Source organism: Haliotis rufescens, unplaced genomic scaffold (genome assembly GCF_023055435.1).
Source record: "Haliotis rufescens isolate VD_foot unplaced genomic scaffold, xgHalRufe1.0.p SCAF_2, whole genome shotgun sequence".
In the NCBI taxonomy this organism is placed as follows: domain Eukaryota; kingdom Metazoa; phylum Mollusca; class Gastropoda; order Lepetellida; family Haliotidae; genus Haliotis; species Haliotis rufescens.
The window spans coordinates 5555692-5578513 of NW_025963890.1; the positions used below are offsets into that span (position 1 = coordinate 5555692).

Here is a 22822-nt window from a genome sequence, read left to right on the forward strand (position 1 = left end):
ACAAACATTCACTGGAATGTAGCCATTTTTTTGCATAGCGACTCTGCTTCATGCAGAGTTTTCTATTGAGACATGGAAAGGGTTTTGTCATTTTATTCATATGTATCGACATAATTGGCCACTGCCAAGCCATAGATATGGCAGTGTCACTGTTGTCAGTCCTTCCACATGTACCAAACTCCAGATTTACTTCGTGATTTTAAACAAAATTAGACAATGAAAATACAAGTATGCATCTGAAGAAAATAAAAACAAAATGGGGGATATGTATCAATGTGACACGTTGTTATCTTTGGCTATTCAACCGATGACTATATATACCAATGCTAATGTACCTGATTCATTGGTGGCAGACATTGTACACAATGCTACTCTATACACTCATCAGTGTTTGTGTTTTGGGGGTTGTTGCTGGATGTAAGTATTTTTCATAATATTATACATTTTTAATTTCGTTGGGAAAAAATATGCGTTTGCTCTAAAGTGTAGTCCCATCTTGGCATATCTTTCCGTTGAGATGAAGTGACGTCTCCAAAGTCATCACTTTTTACACTCCAGGCTCTGGTTATTACAAACTGAATTTTGTGTGTGTCTGGGATATCAATTTATATTCGTTAGTCAATATTGTCAAAAGTGAGTATGTCTTGGTTTAACGCCGCTTTAGACATCACTTCAACTACTTCATGGTGTAACAGCATATTTTGGAGGAAAGTCCGTAGAAAGACGGAGGGAGAAGACGATTGCCAATTTGGTGAATCCAACGAAAACTTCCTTAATGTAGCTATTCAAGTCATTGATCATAATCGGGATTTAAACCCATGGTAAGTGCTTTCCTACACCTATGTATCACAAGGGACTTAGTCAGATAGATTATTGGACGAATAGAACATCTATGCGCCCAGATCGAGCCTTGGGTTATGAATTAACATGAATGATACCGGCAATTGGTTCTTTGTGCGGGCAATAGTAGTCCTAAATCAGCTGGTCTGCTTTATGCCAGCCTGAATGTCTTTGGTCATTTCCAGCTTCTGAGAGGGTGTGGCACCATGGAACGAAACTTGAGGAGATCATTACTCGGGAGGAGGGCCGCCTCAGTTCAAGGGTCAGGTAGGTTGCTGGATGCAATAGGTCACACTACGAAAATTGCCATAATAAACTGTCGTGTAAATTTGAAATGACAGAATCTATAAAACTATTTTTGTGTGATGTCAGATGTCCATGGCGTTTCAAAATAACACTTACACAAAATTGTGTTGTTTGTTTGTTGTTTAACGCCGCACTCAGCAAAATTCCAGCTATATGACAGCATGTATATACTCGGGTCTGGACCAGACAATCCAGAGATTGACATGAGCATCGATCTACGCAATAGGGATACGATGACATGCATCAACCAAATCAGCGAGCCTGACCACCCGATCCCGTTAGTTACCTCCTACGACAAGCATAGTCACCTTTTACGGCAAGCATGGGTTCCTGAAGATCTATTCATAGCTAATCATATTCAATAAAATGAAGTGACCAGGGTTCGATTTCCCACATAGTCCTGTAAGAGATGTAAGCCCATTATCGGTATCCTCGGCGCTTACTGATATGACTGACCTATTTCACACGTGACCTAACATCTACCGCACTTACTCATCGTGAGATAATAACATGCTGTATTGATGCATGGTCTGACATTCCAATTCCAATAAAAAGATGAAAAGCTTAAAATTTCAACATTGCTATTATAATTCACTTTTCCGACTTTTGAAGATTAGAAGCTCAAGACAAAGTTGTTTGCTGCAGCTATCTGTTTGTATGTTATTATGATGAAAATAAGAGTTACCACATCCATGTCCAGGATACCCGTATATCCTTGTCAATTCACCTTTCTGTCTCCCTTAACCCCGTGTGGAATATGTCCCCAGATACTATGCTCGTCTCCCCACTGGGATACCGGGTTAGAAAAGGACAAAAGCCACCTACATGACTCGTAAGAGACGACAGAAGTGACCGGGTGGTCAGACTCTGCGATTCTGTTGATGGCGTCATAGTACTCCGACCGCGGGGAATGTTGTTCCTAATATACTAGTAAATCAAAGGATTGTCTGGTCGAGACTCCATTACTCACATGCCTCTGTCATATAACAGGCTTATTGCTAAGGGCGGCTTTTAACAAATATACAAGCAAACACCATTAAAAATAATCGAAAGCCACATCCCTCTCACAAACCAACATTGAAGCTCTTGCGTTGAAAGAACATCTCAAATCAATCCCCGGCATTGCAAGTTGCGGATCCTTAAGTTACGACTAGTCTTACTAGATATTGTGACAACGTGAAAATATGAACATGTTGACGAAAACGTTAATGAATGGCGACACTATTGGGGAAGCTCAACTGTACCTGCTAATTATGTTTGTACCAAACTCTAGTTGAAAGTATGCACTTGTTGCTATTTTCACCTGATACCTGATTACGACTCCAGCGTCTGCGTGGACGACTTCACCATCCGCCCAGAAAGTGGAATCTGCAACAACCTCAACAACCCAGGATGGGGAGCGCCTCTACAGGACATGAGGAGACTCATCAATGCAGCCTATGATGACTGTATGTGTCTGTAAAAATGGGTTAAGAAACATGAAAGAACATTATGCTTAAGTAAAATTACATAAAATACTACCTGTATTACATATTTTCTTTGAATCACAATTACCATTGAAAATATTTCAAGTTTTGTTATTTACTTTAAATGTAAACTTGTTTTCAAACTTCAATGTAATTCATAAAGATGGTATTTTTATATATATTTTTATATGTGTATCCATGAGGGTCTCCACATAAAACTCAACGAGTTAATTTAATTTCACTAACAGCTACAGGAAAACCTCGGTTGAATGGTCTACCTAGTGCCAGGGCGGTTAGTGTTGGGTGTTTCTCCGCCGACAGTGACAGTAGTCTGGAGCCTAAACTGAACGCGCTAGTCATGCAGTGGGGGCAGTTCATGGCTCACGATTATGCTGGCACACCAGAGACGGAAGGTCAGAAAAGTCCAAATGTTAATTAAATCATAACTCCATTGGTCTTTTTCTGTCGTTGTCTTTCCCTCCTGAAAACAGTATTTTCCTTTCATATACCTACAACAACACTTCAGAACATTTTCTTCCTGCAACAATGTTACCTTTACCTCTTTCTGCCTGCAACAATGTTCCCTTTACCTCTTTCTATCTACAACAATATCACCTTTACCTCTTTCTACCAACAGCAATATCACCTTTTCCTCTTTCTATCTACAACAATGTTACCTTTACCTCTTTCTGCCTGCAACAATGTTCCCTTTACCTCTTTCTGCCAACAACAATGTACCCTTTACCTCTTTCTACCTGCAACAGTGTTCCCTTTACCTCTTTCTACCTGCAACAATGTTCCATTTACCTCTTTCTGACTGCAACAATTTTCCCTTTATCTCTTTCTATCTACAACAATGCTCCCTTTACCTCTTTCTATCTACTACAATATCAACTGTACCTCTTTCTATCTACTACAATATCACCTTTACCTCTTTCTATCTACAACAATGTCCCCTTTACCCCTTTCTTCCTGCAACAATGTTCCCTTTACATCTTTCTTCCTGCATCAATGTTACCTTTACCTCTTTCTATCTACAACGATGTCCCCTTTACCTCTTTCTTCCTGCAACAATGTTCCCTTTACATCTTTCTATCTACAACAATGTTCCCTTTACTTTTTTTCAGCCTGGAACAATGTTCCATTTACCTCTTTCTGCCTGCAACAATGTTCACTTTACCTCTTTCTATCTACAACAATGTTCCCTTTACCTCTTTCTTCCTGCAACAATGTTCCCTTTACCTCTTTCTTCCTGCAACAATGTTCCCTTTACCTCTTTCTTCATGCAACAATGTTCCCTTTACCTCTTTCTTCCTGCAACAATGTTCCCTTTACCTCTTTCTACCTACAACAATATCACCTTTTCCTCTTTCTATCAACAACAATGTTCCCTATACCTCTTTCTATCTGCAACAATATCACCTTTACCTCTTTCTATCTACAACAATGTCCCCTTTACCTCTTTCTATCTACAACAATGTTCCCTTTACTTTTTTCAGCCTGGAACAATGTTCCATTTACCTCTTTCTGCCTGCAACAATGTTCCCTTTACCTCTTTCTATCTACAACAATGTTCCCTTTACCTTTTTCTACCTGCAACAATGTTCCCTTTACCTCTTTCTATCTACAACAATGTTCCCTTTACATCTTTCTATCTACAACAATGTCCCCTTTACCTCTTTCTACCTGCAACAATGTTCCCTTTACCTCTTTCTTCCTGCAACAATGTTCCCTTTACCTCTTTCTATCTACAACAATGTTCCCTTTACATCTTTCTATCTACAACAATGTCCCCTTTACCTCTTTCTACCTGCAACAATGTTCCCTTTACCTCTTTCTTCCTGCAACAATGTTCCCTTTACCTCTTTCTATCTACAACAATGTCCCCTTTACCTCTTTCTTCCTGCAACAATGTTCCCTTTACATCTTTCTATCTACAACAATGTTCCCTTTACTTTTTTCAGCCTGGAACAATGTTCCATTTACCTCTTTCTGCCTGCAACAATGTTCCCTTTACCTCTTTCTTCCTGCAACAATGTTCCCTTTACCTCTTTCTATCTACAACAATGTTACCTTTACCTCTTTCTATCTACAACAATGTTCCCTTTACCTCTTTCTTCCTGCATCAATGTTACCTTTACCTCTTTCTATCTACAACGATGTCCCCTTTACCTCTTTCTTCCTGCAACAATGTTCCCTTTACATCTTTCTATCTACAACAATGTTCCCTTTACTTTTTTCAGCCTGGAACAATGTTCCATTTACCTCTTTCTGCCTGCAACAATGTTCACTTTACCTCTTTCTATCTACAACAATGTTCCCTTTACCTCTTTCTTCCTGCAACAATGTTCCCTTTACCTCTTTCTTCCTGCAACAATGTTCCCTTTACCTCTTTCTTCATGCAAAAATGTTCCCTTTACCTCTTTCTTCCTGCAACAATGTTCCCTTTACCTCTTTCTACCTACAACAATATCACCTTTTCCTCTTTCTATCAACAACAATGTTCCCTATACCTCTTTCTATCTGCAACAATATCACCTTTACCTCTTTCTATCTACAACAATGTCCCCTTTACCTCTTTCTATCTACAACAATGTTCCCTTTACTTTTTTCAGCCTGGAACAATGTTCCATTTACCTCTTTCTGCCTGCAACAATGTTCCCTTTACCTCTTTCTATCTACAACAATGTTCCCTTTACCTTTTTCTACCTGCAACAATGTTCCCTTTACCTCTTTCTATCTACAACAATGTTCCCTTTACATCTTTCTATCTACAACAATGTCCCCTTTACCTCTTTCTACCTGCAACAATGTTCCCTTTACCTCTTTCTTCCTGCAACAATGTTCCCTTTACCTCTTTCTATCTACAACAATGTTCCCTTTACATCTTTCTATCTACAACAATGTCCCCTTTACCTCTTTCTACCTGCAACAATGTTCCCTTTACCTCTTTCTTCCTGCAACAATGTTCCCTTTACCTCTTTCTATCTACAACAATGTCCCCTTTACCTCTTTCTTCCTGCAACAATGTTCCCTTTACATCTTTCTATCTACAACAATGTTCCCTTTACTTTTTTCAGCCTGGAACAATGTTCCATTTACCTCTTTCTGCCTGCAACAATGTTCCCTTTACCTCTTTCTTCCTGCAACAATGTTCCCTTTACCTCTTTCTATCTACAACAATGTTACCTTTACCTCTTTCTATCTACAACAATGTTCCCTTTACCTCTTTCTTCCTGCATCAATGTTACCTTTACCTCTTTCTATCTACAACGATGTCCCCTTTACCTCTTTCTTCCTGCAACAATGTTCCCTTTACATCTTTCTATCTACAACAATGTTCCCTTTACTTTTTTCAGCCTGGAACAATGTTCCATTTACCTCTTTCTGCCTGCAACAATGTTCACTTTACCTCTTTCTATCTACAACAATGTTCCCTTTACCTCTTTCTTCCTGCAACAATGTTCCCTTTACCTCTTTCTTCCTGCAACAATGTTCCCTTTACCTCTTTCTTCATGCAAAAATGTTCCCTTTACCTCTTTCTTCCTGCAACAATGTTCCCTTTACCTCTTTCTACCTACAACAATATCACCTTTTCCTCTTTCTATCAACAACAATGTTCCCTATACCTCTTTCTATCTGCAACAATATCACCTTTACCTCTTTCTATCTACAACAATGTTCCCTTTACTTTTTTCAGCCTGGAACAATGTTCCATTTACCTCTTTCTGCCTGCAACAATGTTCCCTTTACCTCTTTCTATCTACAACAATGTTCCCTTTACCTTTTTCTACCTGCAACAATGGTCCCTTTACCTCTTTCTATCTACAACAATGTCCCCTTTACCTCTTTCTATCTACAACAATGTCCCCTTTACCTCTTTCTTCCTGCAACAATGTTCCCTTTACCTTTTTCTTCCTGCAACAATGTTCCCTTTACCTCTTTCTATCTACAACAATGTCCCCTTTACCTCTTTCTTCCTGCAACAATGTCCCCTTTACCTTTTTCTTCCTGCAACAATGTCCCCTTTACCTCTTTCTTCCTGCAACAATGTCCCCTTTACCTTTTTCTTCCTGCAACCATGTCCCCTTTACCTCTTTCTTCCTGCAACAATGTCCCCTTTACCTTTTTCTTCCTGCAACAATGTCCCCTTTACCTTTTTCTTCCTGCAACAATGTTCCCTTTACCTCTTTCTATCTACAACAATGTTCCCTTTACATCTTTCTATCTACAACAATGTCCCCTTTACCTCTTTCTACCTGCAACAATGTTCCCTTTACCTCTTTCTTCCTGCAACAATGTTCCCTTTACCTCTTTCTATCTACAACAATATTCCCTTTACATCTTTCTATCTACAACAATGTCCCCTTTACCTCTTTCTACCTGCAACAATGTTCCCTTTACCTCTTTCTTCCTGCAACAATGTTCCCTTTACCTCTTTCTATCTACAACAATGTTCCCTTTACATCTTTCTATCTACAACAATGTCCCCTTTACCTCTTTCTACCTGCAACAATGTTCCCTTTACCTCTTTCTTCCTGCAACAATGTTCCCTTTACATCTTTCTATCTACAACAATGTTCCCTTTACTTTTTTCAGCCTGGAACAATGTTCCATTTACCTCTTTCTGCCTGCAACAATGTTCCCTTTACCTCTTTCTTCCTGCAACAATGTTCCCTTTACCTCTTTCTATCTACAACAATGTTACCTTTACCTCTTTCTATCTACAACAATGTTCCCTTTACCTCTTTCTTCCTGCATCAATGTTACCTTTACCTCTTTCTATCTACAACGATGTCCCCTTTACATCTTTCTTCCTGCAACAATGTTCCCTTTACATCTTTCTATCTACAACAATGTTCCCTTTACTTTTTTCAGCCTGGAACAATGTTCCATTTACCTCTTTCTGCCTGCAACAATGTTCACTTTACCTCTTTCTATCTACAACAATGTTCCCTTTACCTCTTTCTTCCTGCAACAATGTTCCCTTTACCTCTTTCTTCATGCAAAAATGTTCCCTTTACCTCTTTCTTCCTGCAACAATGTTCCCTTTACCTCTTTCTACCTACAACAATATCACCTTTTCCTCTTTCTATCAACAACAATGTTCCCTATACCTCTTTCTATCTGCAACAATATCACCTTTACCTCTTTCTATCTACAACAATGTCCCCTTTACCTCTTTCTATCTACAACAATGTTCCCTTTACTTTTTTCAGCCTGGAACAATGTTCCATTTACCTCTTTCTGCCTGCAACAATGTTCCCTTTACCTCTTTCTATCTACAACAATGTTCCCTTTACCTTTTTCTACCTGCAACAATGGTCCCTTTACCTCTTTCTATCTACAACAATGTCCCCTTTACCTCTTTCTTCCTGCAACAATGTTCCCTTTACCTCTTTATATCTACAACAATGTTCCCTTTACATCTTTCTATCTACAACAATGTCCCCTTTACCTCTTTCTACCTGCAACAATGTTCCCTTTACCTCTTTCTTCCTGCAACAATGTTCCCTTTACATCTTTCTATCTAGAACAATGTCCCCTTTACCTCTTTCTTCCTGCAACAATGTTCCCTTTACATCTTTCTATCTACAACAATGTTCCCTTTACTTTTTTCAGCCTGGAACAATGTTCCATTTACCTCTTTCTGCCTGCAACAATGTTCCCTTTACCTCTTTCTTCCTGCAACAGTGTTCCCTATACCTCTTTCTATCTACAACAACATCCCTATACCTCTTTCTATCTACAACAATATCACCTTTACCTCTTTCTATCTACAACAATATCACCTTTACCTCTTTCTATCTATAACAATGTTCCCTTTACCCTTTCTATCTACTACAATATCACCTTTACCTCTTTCTATCTACAACAATATCACCTTTACCTCTTTCTATCTACAACAATGATCCCTATACCTCTTCCTATCTACAACAATACCACCTTTACCTCTTTCTATCTACAACAATGTTGCCTTTACCTCTTTCTGCCTGCAACATTGTTCCCTTTAACTCTTTCTGCCTGCAACAATTTTCCCTTTACCTCTTTCTATCTACAAAAATTTTCCTTTTACCTCTTTCTGCCTGCAACAATTTTTCCCTTTACCTCTTTCTATCTACAACAATGTTAACTTTACCTCTTTCTTCCTGCAACAATGTTACCTTTACCTCTTTCTATCTACTACAATATCACCTTTACCTCTTTCTTTCTACTACAATATCACCTTTACCTCTTTCTATCTACATCAATCTTCCCTTTACTTTTTTCAGCCTGGAACAATGTTCCATTTACCTCTTTCTTCCTGCAACAATGTTCCCTTTACCTCTTTCTATCTACAACAATGTTCCCTTTACCTCTTTCTTCCTGCAACAATGTTCCCTTTACCTCTTTCTTCATGCAAAAATGTTCCCTTTACCTCTTTCTTCCTGCAACAATGTTCCCTTTACCTCTTTCTACCTACAAGAATATCACCTTTTCCTCTTTCTATCTACAACAATGTTCCCTATACCTCTTTCTGTCTACAACAATATCACCTTTACCTCTTTCTATCTACAACAATGATCCCTATACTTTTTCAGCCTGGAACAATGTTCCATTTACCTCTTTCTGCCTGCAACAATGTTCCATTTACCTCTTTCTATCTACAACAATGTTCCCTTTACCTCTTTCTTCCTGCAACAATGTTCCCTTTACCTCTTTCTTCCTGCAACAATGTTCCCTTTACCTCTTTCTATCTACAACAATGTTCCCTTTACCTTTTTCTACCTGCAACAATGTTCCCTTTACTTTTTTCAGCCTGGAACAATGTTCCATTTACCTCTTTCTGCCTGCAACAATGTTCCCTTTACATCTTTCTTCCTGCAACAGTGTTCCCTATACCTCTTTCTGTCTACAACAATATCCCTATACCTCTTTCTATCTACAACAATATCACCTTTACCTCTTTCTATCTACAACAATGTTCTCTTTACCTCTTTCTTCCTGCAACAATGTTCCCTTTACCTCTTTCTTCCTGCAACAATGTTCCCTTTACCTCTTTCTTCCTGCAACAATGTTCCCTTTACCTCTTTCTATCTACAACAATGTTCCCTTTACCTTTTTCTACCTGCAACAATGTTCCCTTTACATTTTTCAGCCTGGAACAATGTTCCATTTACCTCTTTCTTCCTGCAACAATGTTCCCTTTACCTCTTTCTTCATGCAACAATGTTCCCTTTACCTCTTTCTATCTACTACAATGTTCCCTTTACCTTTTTCTACCTGCAACAATGTTCCCTTTACTTTTTTCAGCCTGGAACAATGTTCCATTTACCTCTTTCTGCCTGCAACAATGTTCCCTTTACCTCTTTCTATCTACAACAATGCTCCCTTTACCTTTTTCTACCTGCAACAATGTTCCCTTTACTTTTTTCAGCCTGGAACAATGTTCCATTTACCTCTTTCTGCCTGCAACAATGTTCTCTTTACCTCTTTCTTCCTGCAACAGTGTTCCATTTACCTCTTTCTGTCTATAACAATATCCCTATACCTCTTTCTATCTACAACAATACCACCGTTACCTCTTTCTATCTACAACAATATCACCTTTACCTCTTTCTATCTATAACAATGTTCCCTTTACCCCTTTCTATCTACAACAATATCACCTTTACCTCTTTCTATCTATAACAATGTTCCCTTTACCCCTTTCTATCTACAACAATATCACCTTTACCTCTTTCTATCTACAACAATGATCCCTATACCTCTTCCTATCTACAACAATACCGTCTTTACCTCTTTCTATCTACAACAATGTTGCCTTTACCTCTTTCTGCTTGCAACATTGTTCCCTTTACCTCTTTCTGCCTGCAACAATTTTCCCTTTACCTCTTTCTATCTACAACAATTTTCCTTTTACCTCTTTCTGCCTGCAACAATTTTCCCTTTACCTCTTTCTATCTACAACAATCTTCCCTTTACCTCTTTATGCCTGCAACAATTTTCCTTTTACTTCTTTCTGACTGCAACAATTTTCCCTTTACCTCTTTCTATCTACAACAATGTTCCCCTTACCTCTTTCTTCCTGCAACAATTTTCCCTTTACCTCTTTCTATCTACAACAATGTTCCCTTAACCTCTTTCTGCCTCCAACAATTTTCCCTTTATCTTTTTCTGCCTGCAACAATGTTCCCTTTACCTCTTTCCACCTGCAACAATGTTCCCTTTACCTCTTTCTACCTGCAACAATTTTCCCTTTACCTCTTTCCATCTGCAACAATGTTCCCTTTACCTCTTTCTACCGGCAACGATGCTACCTTTACCTCTATCTGCCTACAACAACATTCACTTGATCTCTTCTGCCTGCTACAATGTTCCCTTTATCTCTTTCTGCCTCAACACTATTCCCTTTATCTCTCTCTGGCTGCAACAATGTTTCCTTTACCTCTTTATATCTGCAACAATGTATCCTTTATCTCTTTCTGCCTGCAACAATATCACCTTTACCTCTTTCGACCTTCAACAATATTCACTTTATCTCTTCTGTCTGCTACAGTGTTCCCTTTACCTCTTTTTATCAACAACAATGTATCCTATATATCCTTCTGCCTGCAACAATATCACCTTTACCTCTTTCCACCTTCAACAATATTCACTTAATCTCTTCTGTCTGCTACAGTGTCCCCTTTACCTCTTTTTATCAACAACAATTTATCCTATATCTCCTTCTGCCTGCAACAATATCCCCTTTACCTCTTTCTGTCTACAACAATACTCCCTCTATCTCTTCCTGCAACAGTGTTCCCTTTATCACTTTCTGCCTGAAACAATGTTCCCTTTACCTCTTTCTATCTACAGCAATATATCCTTTATCTCTTTCTGCCTGCAACAATATCCCCTTTATTTATTTCTACTTGCAGCAATGTTCCCTTTATCTCTTTCTGCCTGCAACACTACTTTAACTTTACTTTTACCCCACACATCTGTTTCGGCAATACTTTTGGACCTCCATGTACCTCTAACAATATTCTCCTCGTTTCTTATGTTCCCCCTTTCCCTACGTTGTCTCCCCGTTAAAGTCATACACTCCCCCAAACAAATCAATCGGCCCGTTGTGATCTAGAATACCTGTAACCGTTCACAATATTCCCTTTATCTCTTTCTTTTCTTTCAATATATTTCATTGTCATGTTCTCATCTGTTATAAGAAACTGGATGCTGTACAGGATTGGACAGCGACGGCAAGCATCCCGACTACGACTCTGAGTAAGACATTCCGTAGAAGCAATATTTGAGAAGATATTCAAATTCACAACAAAAAACGATACAATATAACTTGATAATATTTTATTTCTATCCATAAATTCGAGGAGGACAGAAATCTGATTTTCTAGTAACATAATTCATTTACATCGTGTTCACAACACGATACCAATGTTTCTAATATATCGTATCTAGTAATAATGTTTCTGAATTATTTTATCCCTAAAAGAGCATTGAACGATACAGTTTATAAATCTAATGCCGAACTATTTTCTATTTCAGTGGGAATTGCTTCCCTATCGTTATACCGTCCGGAGATCGTTATTTTAACGAATGTCTCGGGTTCAGCCGATCTTCAGCCTCTCCACACCGTAAGTATTACATATCTACCACTGCAGATGTTGTATACAGTCTGTACTTATCCCTCATGGAATATAATCATCATTACTCTTCCGTAAGCATCATCCCTGCATGTTCTGCAGATACGTCTCCTCGGGAACAGTTCAACATCCTCACCTCCTACATCGACGCCAGCACCGTCTACGGAGGCTCAGTTGAAGAGGCGGACGAATTAAGAACCAAATCAGGAGGTAAGTATAATCTAAGACACCCACGCATACTGTGCAAGAATTGCGAGTATTGTGTATGTGCGAGGCGAAAATTTACAAGGGCATCATCCGATGCTTGACATGTGGAGGACATTTCCAAATTTGACGCATTGTGACACAAATTATATTTCAGGTGAACAATTGACTTGCCTTTGAATGTATTTGCGACGGGTGCCACTGGTAGGGCAGGATACGCTCACTCTCACTCGAACATCCGGTATTGTCACTATTTGATTTGAATTCATAAACAGATACTTATGGCATTATCAGAACCGTACAACGGACTCTGATTTCAGCAAATATTTCTTAAGATTATGGAAAGGGTTTTGTTCACTTTAATCTTGAACATGCTCTGTCATCATGCAGGTTTGCTGAAAACCACTTCTGGGGGCGACAACCTGCCAACTTCCGACAAGCCGTTTTGCCTACAGAGATCCGGGAATAAGTGCCCGAATGCTGGTAGGTTATTTTTTTCATTCACATATGATGAGTATAAATAATTTACATATGCATTACAAAGTAGACATGGTTTGTTCAGTATTTTGATATTTAGACCCGTAGCTGCTGGTTAAAGCGTTCGCTCGTCAAGCCGAAGACCCGGGTTCGATTCCCGATATGGGTACAATGTGTGAAGCCCATTTCTGGTGTCCACCCTACTCACTCACTTTAGACCCATAGTACAATATATGTGGAGTTAAATGTGTGCTTCTATCAGGTTAATGCACCGTCATATCGTTGGACTATCAAAACCATGTTTGTAGGATAGCAGTTGTAATCACTGTTTGTTACTGTACACCGGCATTTTATAATGTGCAGCTACTTGTATGGACAATCTGCAACATAAGAATCTCATAATATGTTATCTCATTGAAGCAGTCGTCCCCATTGGTTTCTGGACCCGTGAAGATACAGGTTAGACTAGGTCTTCAGCAACCCATGCTTGCCGTAAGAGGCGACATTGTTTGTCGTAAGTGGCGACTGACAGGATCGGATGGTCAGTCTCGCTGACTTGGTTGATGCATGTCATCGTATACCAGTTGCTTAGATCGATGCAAATGCCAATCACTGGATTGTCCAGACTCGATTATTTACAGACCGTCATCATATAGCTGGAATAGTGCGGCGTTAAACAACAAACAAACACACTTGTTTCAGGCGACTTTCGGGTCAATGTCTTCGCTGGTCTGACAGCCATGCATACGCTATGGGTAAAGGAACATAACAGGCTTGTAGGGGGTCTTGCAAAGACACACACTGACTGGGACGATGAACGTCTCTACCAGGAAGCTCGCCGTATTGTCATTGCTGCCATACAACATATCACTTACAAGGACTGGTTGCCTCTGATCCTTGGAAACGATTTCTACGATGCTTTTGATCTCGGCACTACATATGCCTATGACGCTACCGCTAACCCAGGGCTGTACAACAGCTTTGCTACTGCTGCTCACAGATTTGGCCACTCCATGCTCCGCGCAACGTACAATGTGAAGGACCACGCCAATCTCAAGATCGAGGATATGTTAATGGATGTAGCCTATGCAACTAATGGCATCAAAGAGGTCTTCGAAGGGCTCCTGGCGGCCAAGAATCAGAAGGCCGACGAGAAGATTACTCATGGTGAGTGCGAAAACAATGCCATAGGTGGAAGACTGAAGGAGGCAGAGCGTTTCTGATGGTTGTTGGTATATAAATGTGGTTTCTGGGAACATTTTGAAATCGATAATTTCGATGATATTTCTTCAGAATATATTCATCGTTCTATGTGAAGCTGGACCTCAAGTTGAGTTCACACAAACATTTAATTAGTTTCGATATTGTAATCTCATCCTGACTGGTTGGCGAATCCACCAGTTACAATTGTAAAAGGCAGCAAAGGCATGGCTTCCCTGCTTAGAGACATATTGTTTTGGCAGGTGTGACCGATCATTAGTTTGAGTACGTCGGGCATCTCTGTTTAGATACATAGTTTTTTTGGCAGGTGTGACTGACCATCTGTTTGAGCACGTGTGGCATCCCTGCTTAGATACATATTGTTTTGACAGGTGTGACTGACCATCTGTTTGAGCACGTGTGGCATCCCTGCGTAGATACATATTGTTTTGGCAGGTGTAACTGACCATCTGTTTGAGCGCGTGTGGCATCCCTGCTTAGATACATATTGTTTTGGCAGGTATGACTGACCGTCTGTTTAAGCGCGTGTGGCATCCCTGCTATGATACATATTGTTTTGGCAGGTATGACTGACCATCTGTTTGAGCACGTCCAGACTGTAGATGGAGCTAAAGACATCGTGTCCCTCAACATACAGCGAGGCCGGGACCATGGCCTTCCCCCCTACTCAGACTTCCGGGACAAGGCCATCCAGTTCGCCACCGACAAAACGATCACTATTACAACACCAACAAACCCTTCATGCGCTTCTTCTGTGTACACGTGAGTGTTTCCTCCATGTTTCAAAACCAGTTCCATTTTGTTTTTAGTTTTTTTAGATAAATAGTTTTGAAAAATAATTAAAACGCAATTTTTCACCTGTCGGTATGAACATATTACAACTTATGATAATGGCCTAGGTCGACGCACCATCCCCAAAAATGGCTTCAAAGTATATATCTGGATCTCAGAAAGCTGGCACTGAAGTATATCAACACACTTCTAATCCACTGTCTTTGTAAACAACATATTGTTTACAGAATTTCATCACAATATTTAAGAAGACTGAAACTTGACATGCAAAATTTGTTCTGCGATATTTCTTTATCAGCCTGTAACCCCATTTTGTTTGAACGACACAACCTGCCTGCGTCGGCGTGTTTTCTTTTTTCAAACCCTCTACTGAAGGGTTGCCCTATGGTTGAAACAAGGGGCTATGTCGTTGGTTAAGTTGCGTATCCTGATTGTAGGTTGGAATCCTAGAATCGACTTGATTGTGATGCTTGCCCTTTCGGCGTCAAACAGGAGCTCGCGTGGTTTCACCCATCTTGGCGAGGCAAGGGAGTTAACTGACTGTAAAAGTCCAGTTTCCACCCTTGCCGAAATAAGCCGGAATTCCGGACTAACGAGTCTATGGTCTATGCATAGTCCAATCAAAATCGCGTGACGAACTAGACATCCGGTTCGCAAACAACATGGATTTCGACGTGCAGGATTTGCAAAGGATGTGTACCGCCAACTTGGCGCCGACAGATATTTTGCAAATCCTATCATGTTTTTAATGAAGGTGTTCAAGTGACTTGATGCATTTCGCGAGGTAAGACCCGTTTTGTTACAATATAGATCTTGATTATCGATCAGATCGTCTTGACAGGGCGCGGTCATTTTTGTTCGAGGCAAATGCAAGTTTTACGAGAGGTGGGACCTGATTAGTCATTTGGGGGGACATAGTCAGCTTACGCCTTTAACTCGGGAAGATGGGTTTAACCAAAGTGGTTCACAGTGGTTAATCTGTGTTATTGTGGATTGTCCCGCGCTGACATAGGATTTTATAAGCACGCCTCACTCTCGTTTCAGGGAAGGTGGGGTAGCCTGATGGGTGTAAGGGTACGCTCGTCACGTCGAAGGCCCTCGTTCGATTCCCTTCATGATTATAATGTGTGAAGTCCATATTTGGTGTCACCTCCCGCGATATTGCTGGACTATTGGAAAAGGCGGCTTAGTACATACTCACCAACTATTCTCACTTTCAGGGACTCCAGCAAAATTGACCTTTACGCAGGTGCCATGAACGAGGCCCCTGTTTCTGGAGGTGTGGTTGGTCCAACGATTGCCTACATACTTGGACAGCAATATAGTGACATACGGTCTGGTGATCGTTTCTGGCATGAGACGACCAATACAACTCTTGGCTTCACAACAAGTATGTTCATTGGGTTTCTATGACAAAAGCTGACATTGTTCAATACTAAACATTTGAGTTTTTTATAATGAGTCACAATCGTCCTCATATATGCTTTGTTGCACATTAAAAGAATTACTTTTTACCGTAAAAGTTACAAAAAAGTCATCTATGTTTTCTGTAAAGATTGCACAGGATTGTTTGCAACCTGTATTTGATTATCTTTCAAACACATCAAGTCTTTGAATGGCATTTAGAGGTGATACACATAAGGAAGAGAATTTATGGATGGCAACTTCTTTATTACTCCTTCATCAAGGGAATGGATGCATTCAGTGATAATTAAAGTCCTGGCTTCAAGTTGTACATAACTATCGGCGATAATTACTGTAAAGTGTTGGCTTCCATTGTCAATTGCTTATCAATTCTCAGCGCCAATTATCTGTTGGCTTCCCTTGTTAAGTTTCCACCTTTTGTTACCTTATTACTTTGTTGTTCTTATAGGCACATATATATGCTCAATACCTCATAGCATTAATTCACCCTATGAAGGTGTAAGCATATACTCCGAAACGTTGTGTTCCTCATAATAAAGAAGTTGACATCCATAAATTCTCTGCCTTTCAAATACATGATCTATACTTTTTGGGGTCCTTCCATGTTACCGTTGGGGAATTGTGTGCTCTTGTTACACTCTTCATGAATGACAGATTTGTAAAACGGATGGTCTGTTTTACCCGACTATTCGACACTCACACAGGTCCATCATATGTCGGAAACAATTGGTCTCGGTTATCTGTTTCTTGTTAGTTAACAGATGAAACTTCCTTGGTGTTGTCGAGTTGATCCAGTTCTAAACAATTCGTCGAAAAGTAATTATCGAAAGTATTGAACTGTCGACCAAAATTAGGTGTTAATACAAAATGGAACAGAAAAATAGGTACTGATTGTAGCACGATCGCACGCCATTAGCCAAAGCATGAAGTCTGGCCTTTTGCAAAGTGCACAGTGGCCTCTTACCATCAACAGTGGGGAGCTTGGGGTGTTATCGAATCAGGGTTCATACGTTGTACTGTACCACTGTTGGGAGTATTTGCTTGTTTGTCAGAATTTAGGAAAGAACGGCCCCTCATTGCGACAAGCATTCAACATGTTATTTGACAGAACGATGCACATGTTCCCTATTTGTCCCATTCGATGCACGTTCAATATTGTCATACTGTTTTACAGGTCAACTAGCCGAGATCGACAAAATAACTCTGGCTCGTGTGATCTGTACCAACACCGGCATAACATCCATCCAGCCCGACGCCTTCAGCATCCCAGACGCAACGTGAGAATATTTTACTCTTACAGGATACGTGGTTGGTGTTGGTATTAAATTCACCTTTGCGTTGTGTTTCGTTCAAGACATACAAATTACATATCCAGCGAACTATATTTTTGTGAGGCAATTTTGTCAGCATTTCAGCATGTTACCGTCTTCCCGAGGCAATGGAGTTAACTGACTTTAAAAGTAGGACTAGGTTGGAATTCCTGGGCTCGATCGTAGCGCCACCAGTGGGTATAACGAGTCATGTCTCTTCTATGCCTCTCCTATGGACCAATCAGATTCCACATCTCGTATCACTTGCATTTGCTTCGAACAAAATGGCGGCACCCAGTCAAGACGATCTAATCGATAATCAAGATCTATATTGTGATAAAATGGTTTTTACGTCGCGAAGTGCATCAAATCACGTGAGCACTTTAATTAAAAACATGAAAAGATTTGGAAAATATCTGTTTGACAACGAGTTGGCCTGGCACATGCTTTGCAAATCCTGTATTCGACCGGAATCTGCATGACAGTTTACGAACCGGATTTCGATTACGTTGCGTGATTGTGATTGGACTATGCATAGACTAGTTAGTCCAGCCAAAATGTAACTCCATAATACCAGCCTAGTTCGGCAAGGGTGGAAACTGGACTTTTATAGCCAGTTATGTCACTTGCCTCGGGGAGATGGCATTTTACAGCAATCTAACTTCCCGAAAAATTATATTAGCACTAAGACTATTGAAGTATTTCCTTCCACAAAGTACTTCCTTACAAGTAATACACAAACTTGACAATTTTCTTCAGGACTTGCTTCATTATTGTAATATAGAAGCGATAATACATTCTGGATTACAAAATCTTTATATGCATTTGGAAGTTGGATATAATTACAAGGACTATTCTGGATAACAACTTCTTTACTTACCCAAAGTTTCAGGGCTTCTTCTCGCCCCTTCAAAGGTGAGGTGAGGTGAGGTGAGGTAGGGTTTAACGTCGCGTCCAAGATTATTACACTTATATAGCGACGTGCATGCACGTGTGTGTGTGGCTGCTTGTACTAGTCCGGACTTATGGCGATTTATAGTGCAAGCCCACTGAGATACCATGCCGCAGTTTAACAAGAATACCCCACTCAGACACAGTATACTGACTCCGAGCCGACCAGTCCTTGTTTTAGCGCCAAACAGGGTAACAACAAATACTATCTTTTATAGTCTTTTGATATGAACCCCGGATCTTCCACTCTCCGGGTGGACGCTCTATCTCTTGACCACGGAGGCGGTCTATTACCGATTTGAAAATGATGGATGCATGTTGCTACTTTGTGCAGGACGTAGCGCCATCTTAAGATACATGAATATCAAGTTTCAGAGGATTTCACTGTCTACTACATCCTGGTTCTGATATACGCAGCAGCTCCTTGAAGAATAAATAACATACCAGGACAGACCCACAAGCAATTAATCACAGACCACAACCTGTAAATGCACGAGAAGCCCTCTTCGCTGATTACATACACTTTTCAATTGATATACACATTGTATTCAAGGAGAAGGGACACACAGGCTGTACAAAGTACTGTCTCAGAAAATGATATAAAATCAAATCATCCAACTGTTAAGTGAATTTTAATTTCAAATTTGATACTCATGACCGACCTTCAACAAATGAGCTCGTCACACTCGGCTGAAAGCTAAACAATGGGATACGGGTACTAATGTATGAAGGGATACACAGGCCTATGTAATCAGTCGCTGGAATATATGATTCTACTCCTAAGAACATGACATATCAATACAACTGACTTTGTTTGAAAGTATCTGATTATAACTGGCGTCATTTGTATATGTATGTGTCATATTCTCCAACCCTGTTTTTCTCTCCTAAAGAAGCCGTTATCCATAATATTCTTCGTCATAATGTCTGGATTATCTTTTGTTATAATATTCACTAAATCCGGAGAGTAACGACATGGCTTACACACACAAGTAGAAGGGTTTCTTACACCTGAGGGTGAGAAACCCTTGTGAGATTCAAGCGAATTCACCCAAGTCTGTCGAAACATTATGGTTTTAAAGCGTTTAATGAATGTTCTTTGACCACCACCGCCTTCATAATCCACAGATATGGATGAACTATGTTTGTAGAGGGTCATACGAGATATGCATGGTGAGCAGTTAGGCGAATGACGTTAGTTATGACTGTTGTGTTATGTATTATTGCCCACTGCGGTAATGGGATAAACAAAATATGTGTCGATTGGAGGCCAACATGGTGTGATTATAGGGTGTGTAAAAGCAATGCTGCACTCCTGCCTGTCAAACACCATTTATCTTACGACTCGTTGTTTCAAAACACATCAATACATTTTGATTTGTTTGTTTGTTTGTTTGTTGTTTAACGCCGCACTCAGCAATATTCCAGCTATATGACGGTGGTTGGTAAATAATCGAGTTTGGACCAGACAATCCAGTGATTTTATCATGAGCATCGATCTACGCAATTGAGATACGATGACATGCATAAATCAAGTCAGCGAACCTGACCACCTGATCCCGTTAGTCGCCTCTTGGGTTGATGAACACCATGTCTAACCCGGATCTTCACGGGACCTGTACGTTTTGAAAGAACTTGTTGTAGGATAAATGGTATTTGACAGACAGCCATGCATTAATCTCTATTTGTATGATGCCAATATTATTTTCATTTCAGGTCTAACGCTGAAGTCAGCTGCAGCAGCCTTGGTGACATTAACTTCTCCGAGTTTTAATTGTCCTGATAGATTCTCCAGTGATGTTCACAATTCAGAATACGGACTAAATAAAAATATTTCAGCAGTAAATAATCGTCTTTGTGTTGCACAGGTTTGTGAAATCATTTCTTTGTGGTCTCAATCGTTATACTGCTGGAATTGAGTTAGGGAGAAATGGGTTTTTAACGGTGCTTTTTTTAGGCGAACATTTGACTTGCCTTTGCATGTGTTTGTGACGGGTGCAACCGCCGGTGCAGGATACGCTCACCTTTTCGCGAACACCTGGCATCATTACCATTTCATAGTGATTCATAAACACATGCTCATGATATAGTCGGAATCGTACAATCGACCCAGCTTTATGCAGAGATTTCTACTGGATATGGAAAGCCCACTGAGATACCATGCCAGGGTTTAACATAGATACTTAACTCAGACACAGTATACTGACTCCGGGCCGGCCAGTCCTTGTATTGTCTATTAATGCCGAGTGCCAGAGTAACAACAAGTATAATATTTTATCATATATGAATTAATTAAAATAATTGACATATTCTTTATTATTATCGCATTCAGACCCGACCATTTTACATAGTCACACATAGTTCTGAATCACTAGATTGAAATTATCCAAATATGTTTTCAAAATTATTAGATCCATTTATGATTAATTTCATTGTGTAATAAGAAAACAAACGCCAAATAAATGGCTTTTCATGTGAATAAAATCCAAAGGCCGAATGTCAGAACCAATGAAAGACCCTATCATTAAATATTATTATTACGGATCAAAAGTGTTGGGTTTTTTTCTAGTTATTATACTGGGCGTTCAATAACTGGGCTAAACCCGCCCCCAAAAGGGGCATAATTGGCGACATTTGCGTCATCAGATTTGCTAAAATAAAGATGCTAAAGGTATTTCATTGACATGGTCGTTTAATCACTATTACAACACCAACAAACCCTTCATGCGCTTCTTCTGTGTACACGTGAGTGTTTCCTCCATGTTTCAAAAGCAGTTCCTTTTTTTAAATAGTTTTATTGATCAATAGGTTTGAAAAATAATTAAAACGCAATTTTTCACCTGTCGGCCTGAACATATTACAACTTATCATAATGGCCCAAGACGACGCGTCGTTTAATCACTATTACAACACCAACAAACCCTTCATGCGCTTCTTCTGTGTACACGTGAGTGTTTCCTCCATGTTTCAAAAGCAGTTCCTTTTTTTAAATAGTTTTATTGATCAATAGGTTTGAAAAATAATTAAAACGCAATTTTTCACCTGTCGGCCTGAACATATTACAACTTATCATAATGGCCCAAGACGACGCATCATCCCCCAAAGTGGCTTCAAAGTATATATCTGGATCTCAGAAAGTTGGCACTAAAGCATATCAACACACTTCTAATCCACTGTCTTTGTAAACCAATATTATTTACAGAATCTCATTACACTATTTATGAAGACTGAAGTTTGAAAAGACGTCTTTGCGATATTTCTCTATCAGCCTGTAACCCCATTTTGTTTGAACGACACAACCTGCCTGCGTCGGCGAGGATTTTTTTTCAAACTCTCTACTGAAGGGTAGCTGTTTCTATATTTGTATTGTATATCTCCCTATGGTTGAAACAAGGGGTTATGTCGTTAGGTAAGTTGCGTATCCTGATTGTAGGTTGGAATCCAAGAATCGACTCGATTGTAATGCTTGCCCTTTCAGCGTCAAACAGGAGTTCGCGTGGTTTCTCCCATCTTGGCGAGGCAAGGGAGTTAATTCACTATAAAAGTCCATTTTCCACCCTTGCCGAACTAAGTCGGAATTCCGGAGTTATATTTTGGCTGGACTAACGAGTCTATGGTCTATACACAGTCCAATCAAAATCGCGTGACGAACTAGACATCCGGTTCAACGTGCAGGATTTGCAAAGGATGTGTACCGCCAACTTGGGGCCGACAGATATTTTGCAAATCTTATCATGTTTTTATTAAAGGTGCTCAACTGACTTGACGCACTTCGCGAGGTAAGACCAGTTTTGTTACAATATAGATATTGATTATCGATCAGATCGTCTTGACAGGGCGCGGTCATTTTTGTTCGAGGCAAATGCAAGTTTTACGAGAGGTGGGACCTGATTAGTCATTTGGGGGGACATAGTCAGCTTACGCCTTTACCTCGGGAAGATGGGTTTAACCAAAGTGGTTAACCGTGGTTAATCTGTGTTATTGTGGATTGTCCCGCGCTGACATAGGATTTTATAAGCATGCCTCACTCTCGTTTCAGGGGAGGTGGGGTAGCCTGATGGGTGTAAGGGTACGCTCGTCACGTCGAAGGCCCTCGTTCGATTCCCTTCATGATTATAATGTGTGAAGTCCATATTTGGTGTCACCTCCCGCGATATTGCTGGACTATTGGAAAAGGCGGCTTAGTACATACTCACCAACTATT

General features: G+C 39.9%; 1 protein-coding gene across 1 annotated transcript; it reads left to right on the forward strand.

Moving 5' to 3' along the window:
• Positions 1-356: 356 nt before the first annotated feature.
• LOC124147929 (thyroid peroxidase-like) lies at positions 357-20454 on the forward strand. Its single transcript, XM_046518779.2, has 13 exons — positions 357-417; positions 1026-1107; positions 2473-2594; positions 2861-3025; positions 11804-11861; positions 12141-12229; positions 12341-12448; positions 12833-12925; positions 13622-14086; positions 14704-14902; positions 16153-16322; positions 17532-17634; positions 20335-20454. The coding sequence occupies exons 1-13, from the start codon at positions 366-368 to the stop codon at positions 20390-20392; spliced, it is 1764 nt and encodes a 587-aa protein (XP_046374735.2). The 5' UTR covers positions 357-365; the 3' UTR covers positions 20393-20454.
• The last annotated feature ends 2368 nt before the right edge of the window (positions 20455-22822 follow it).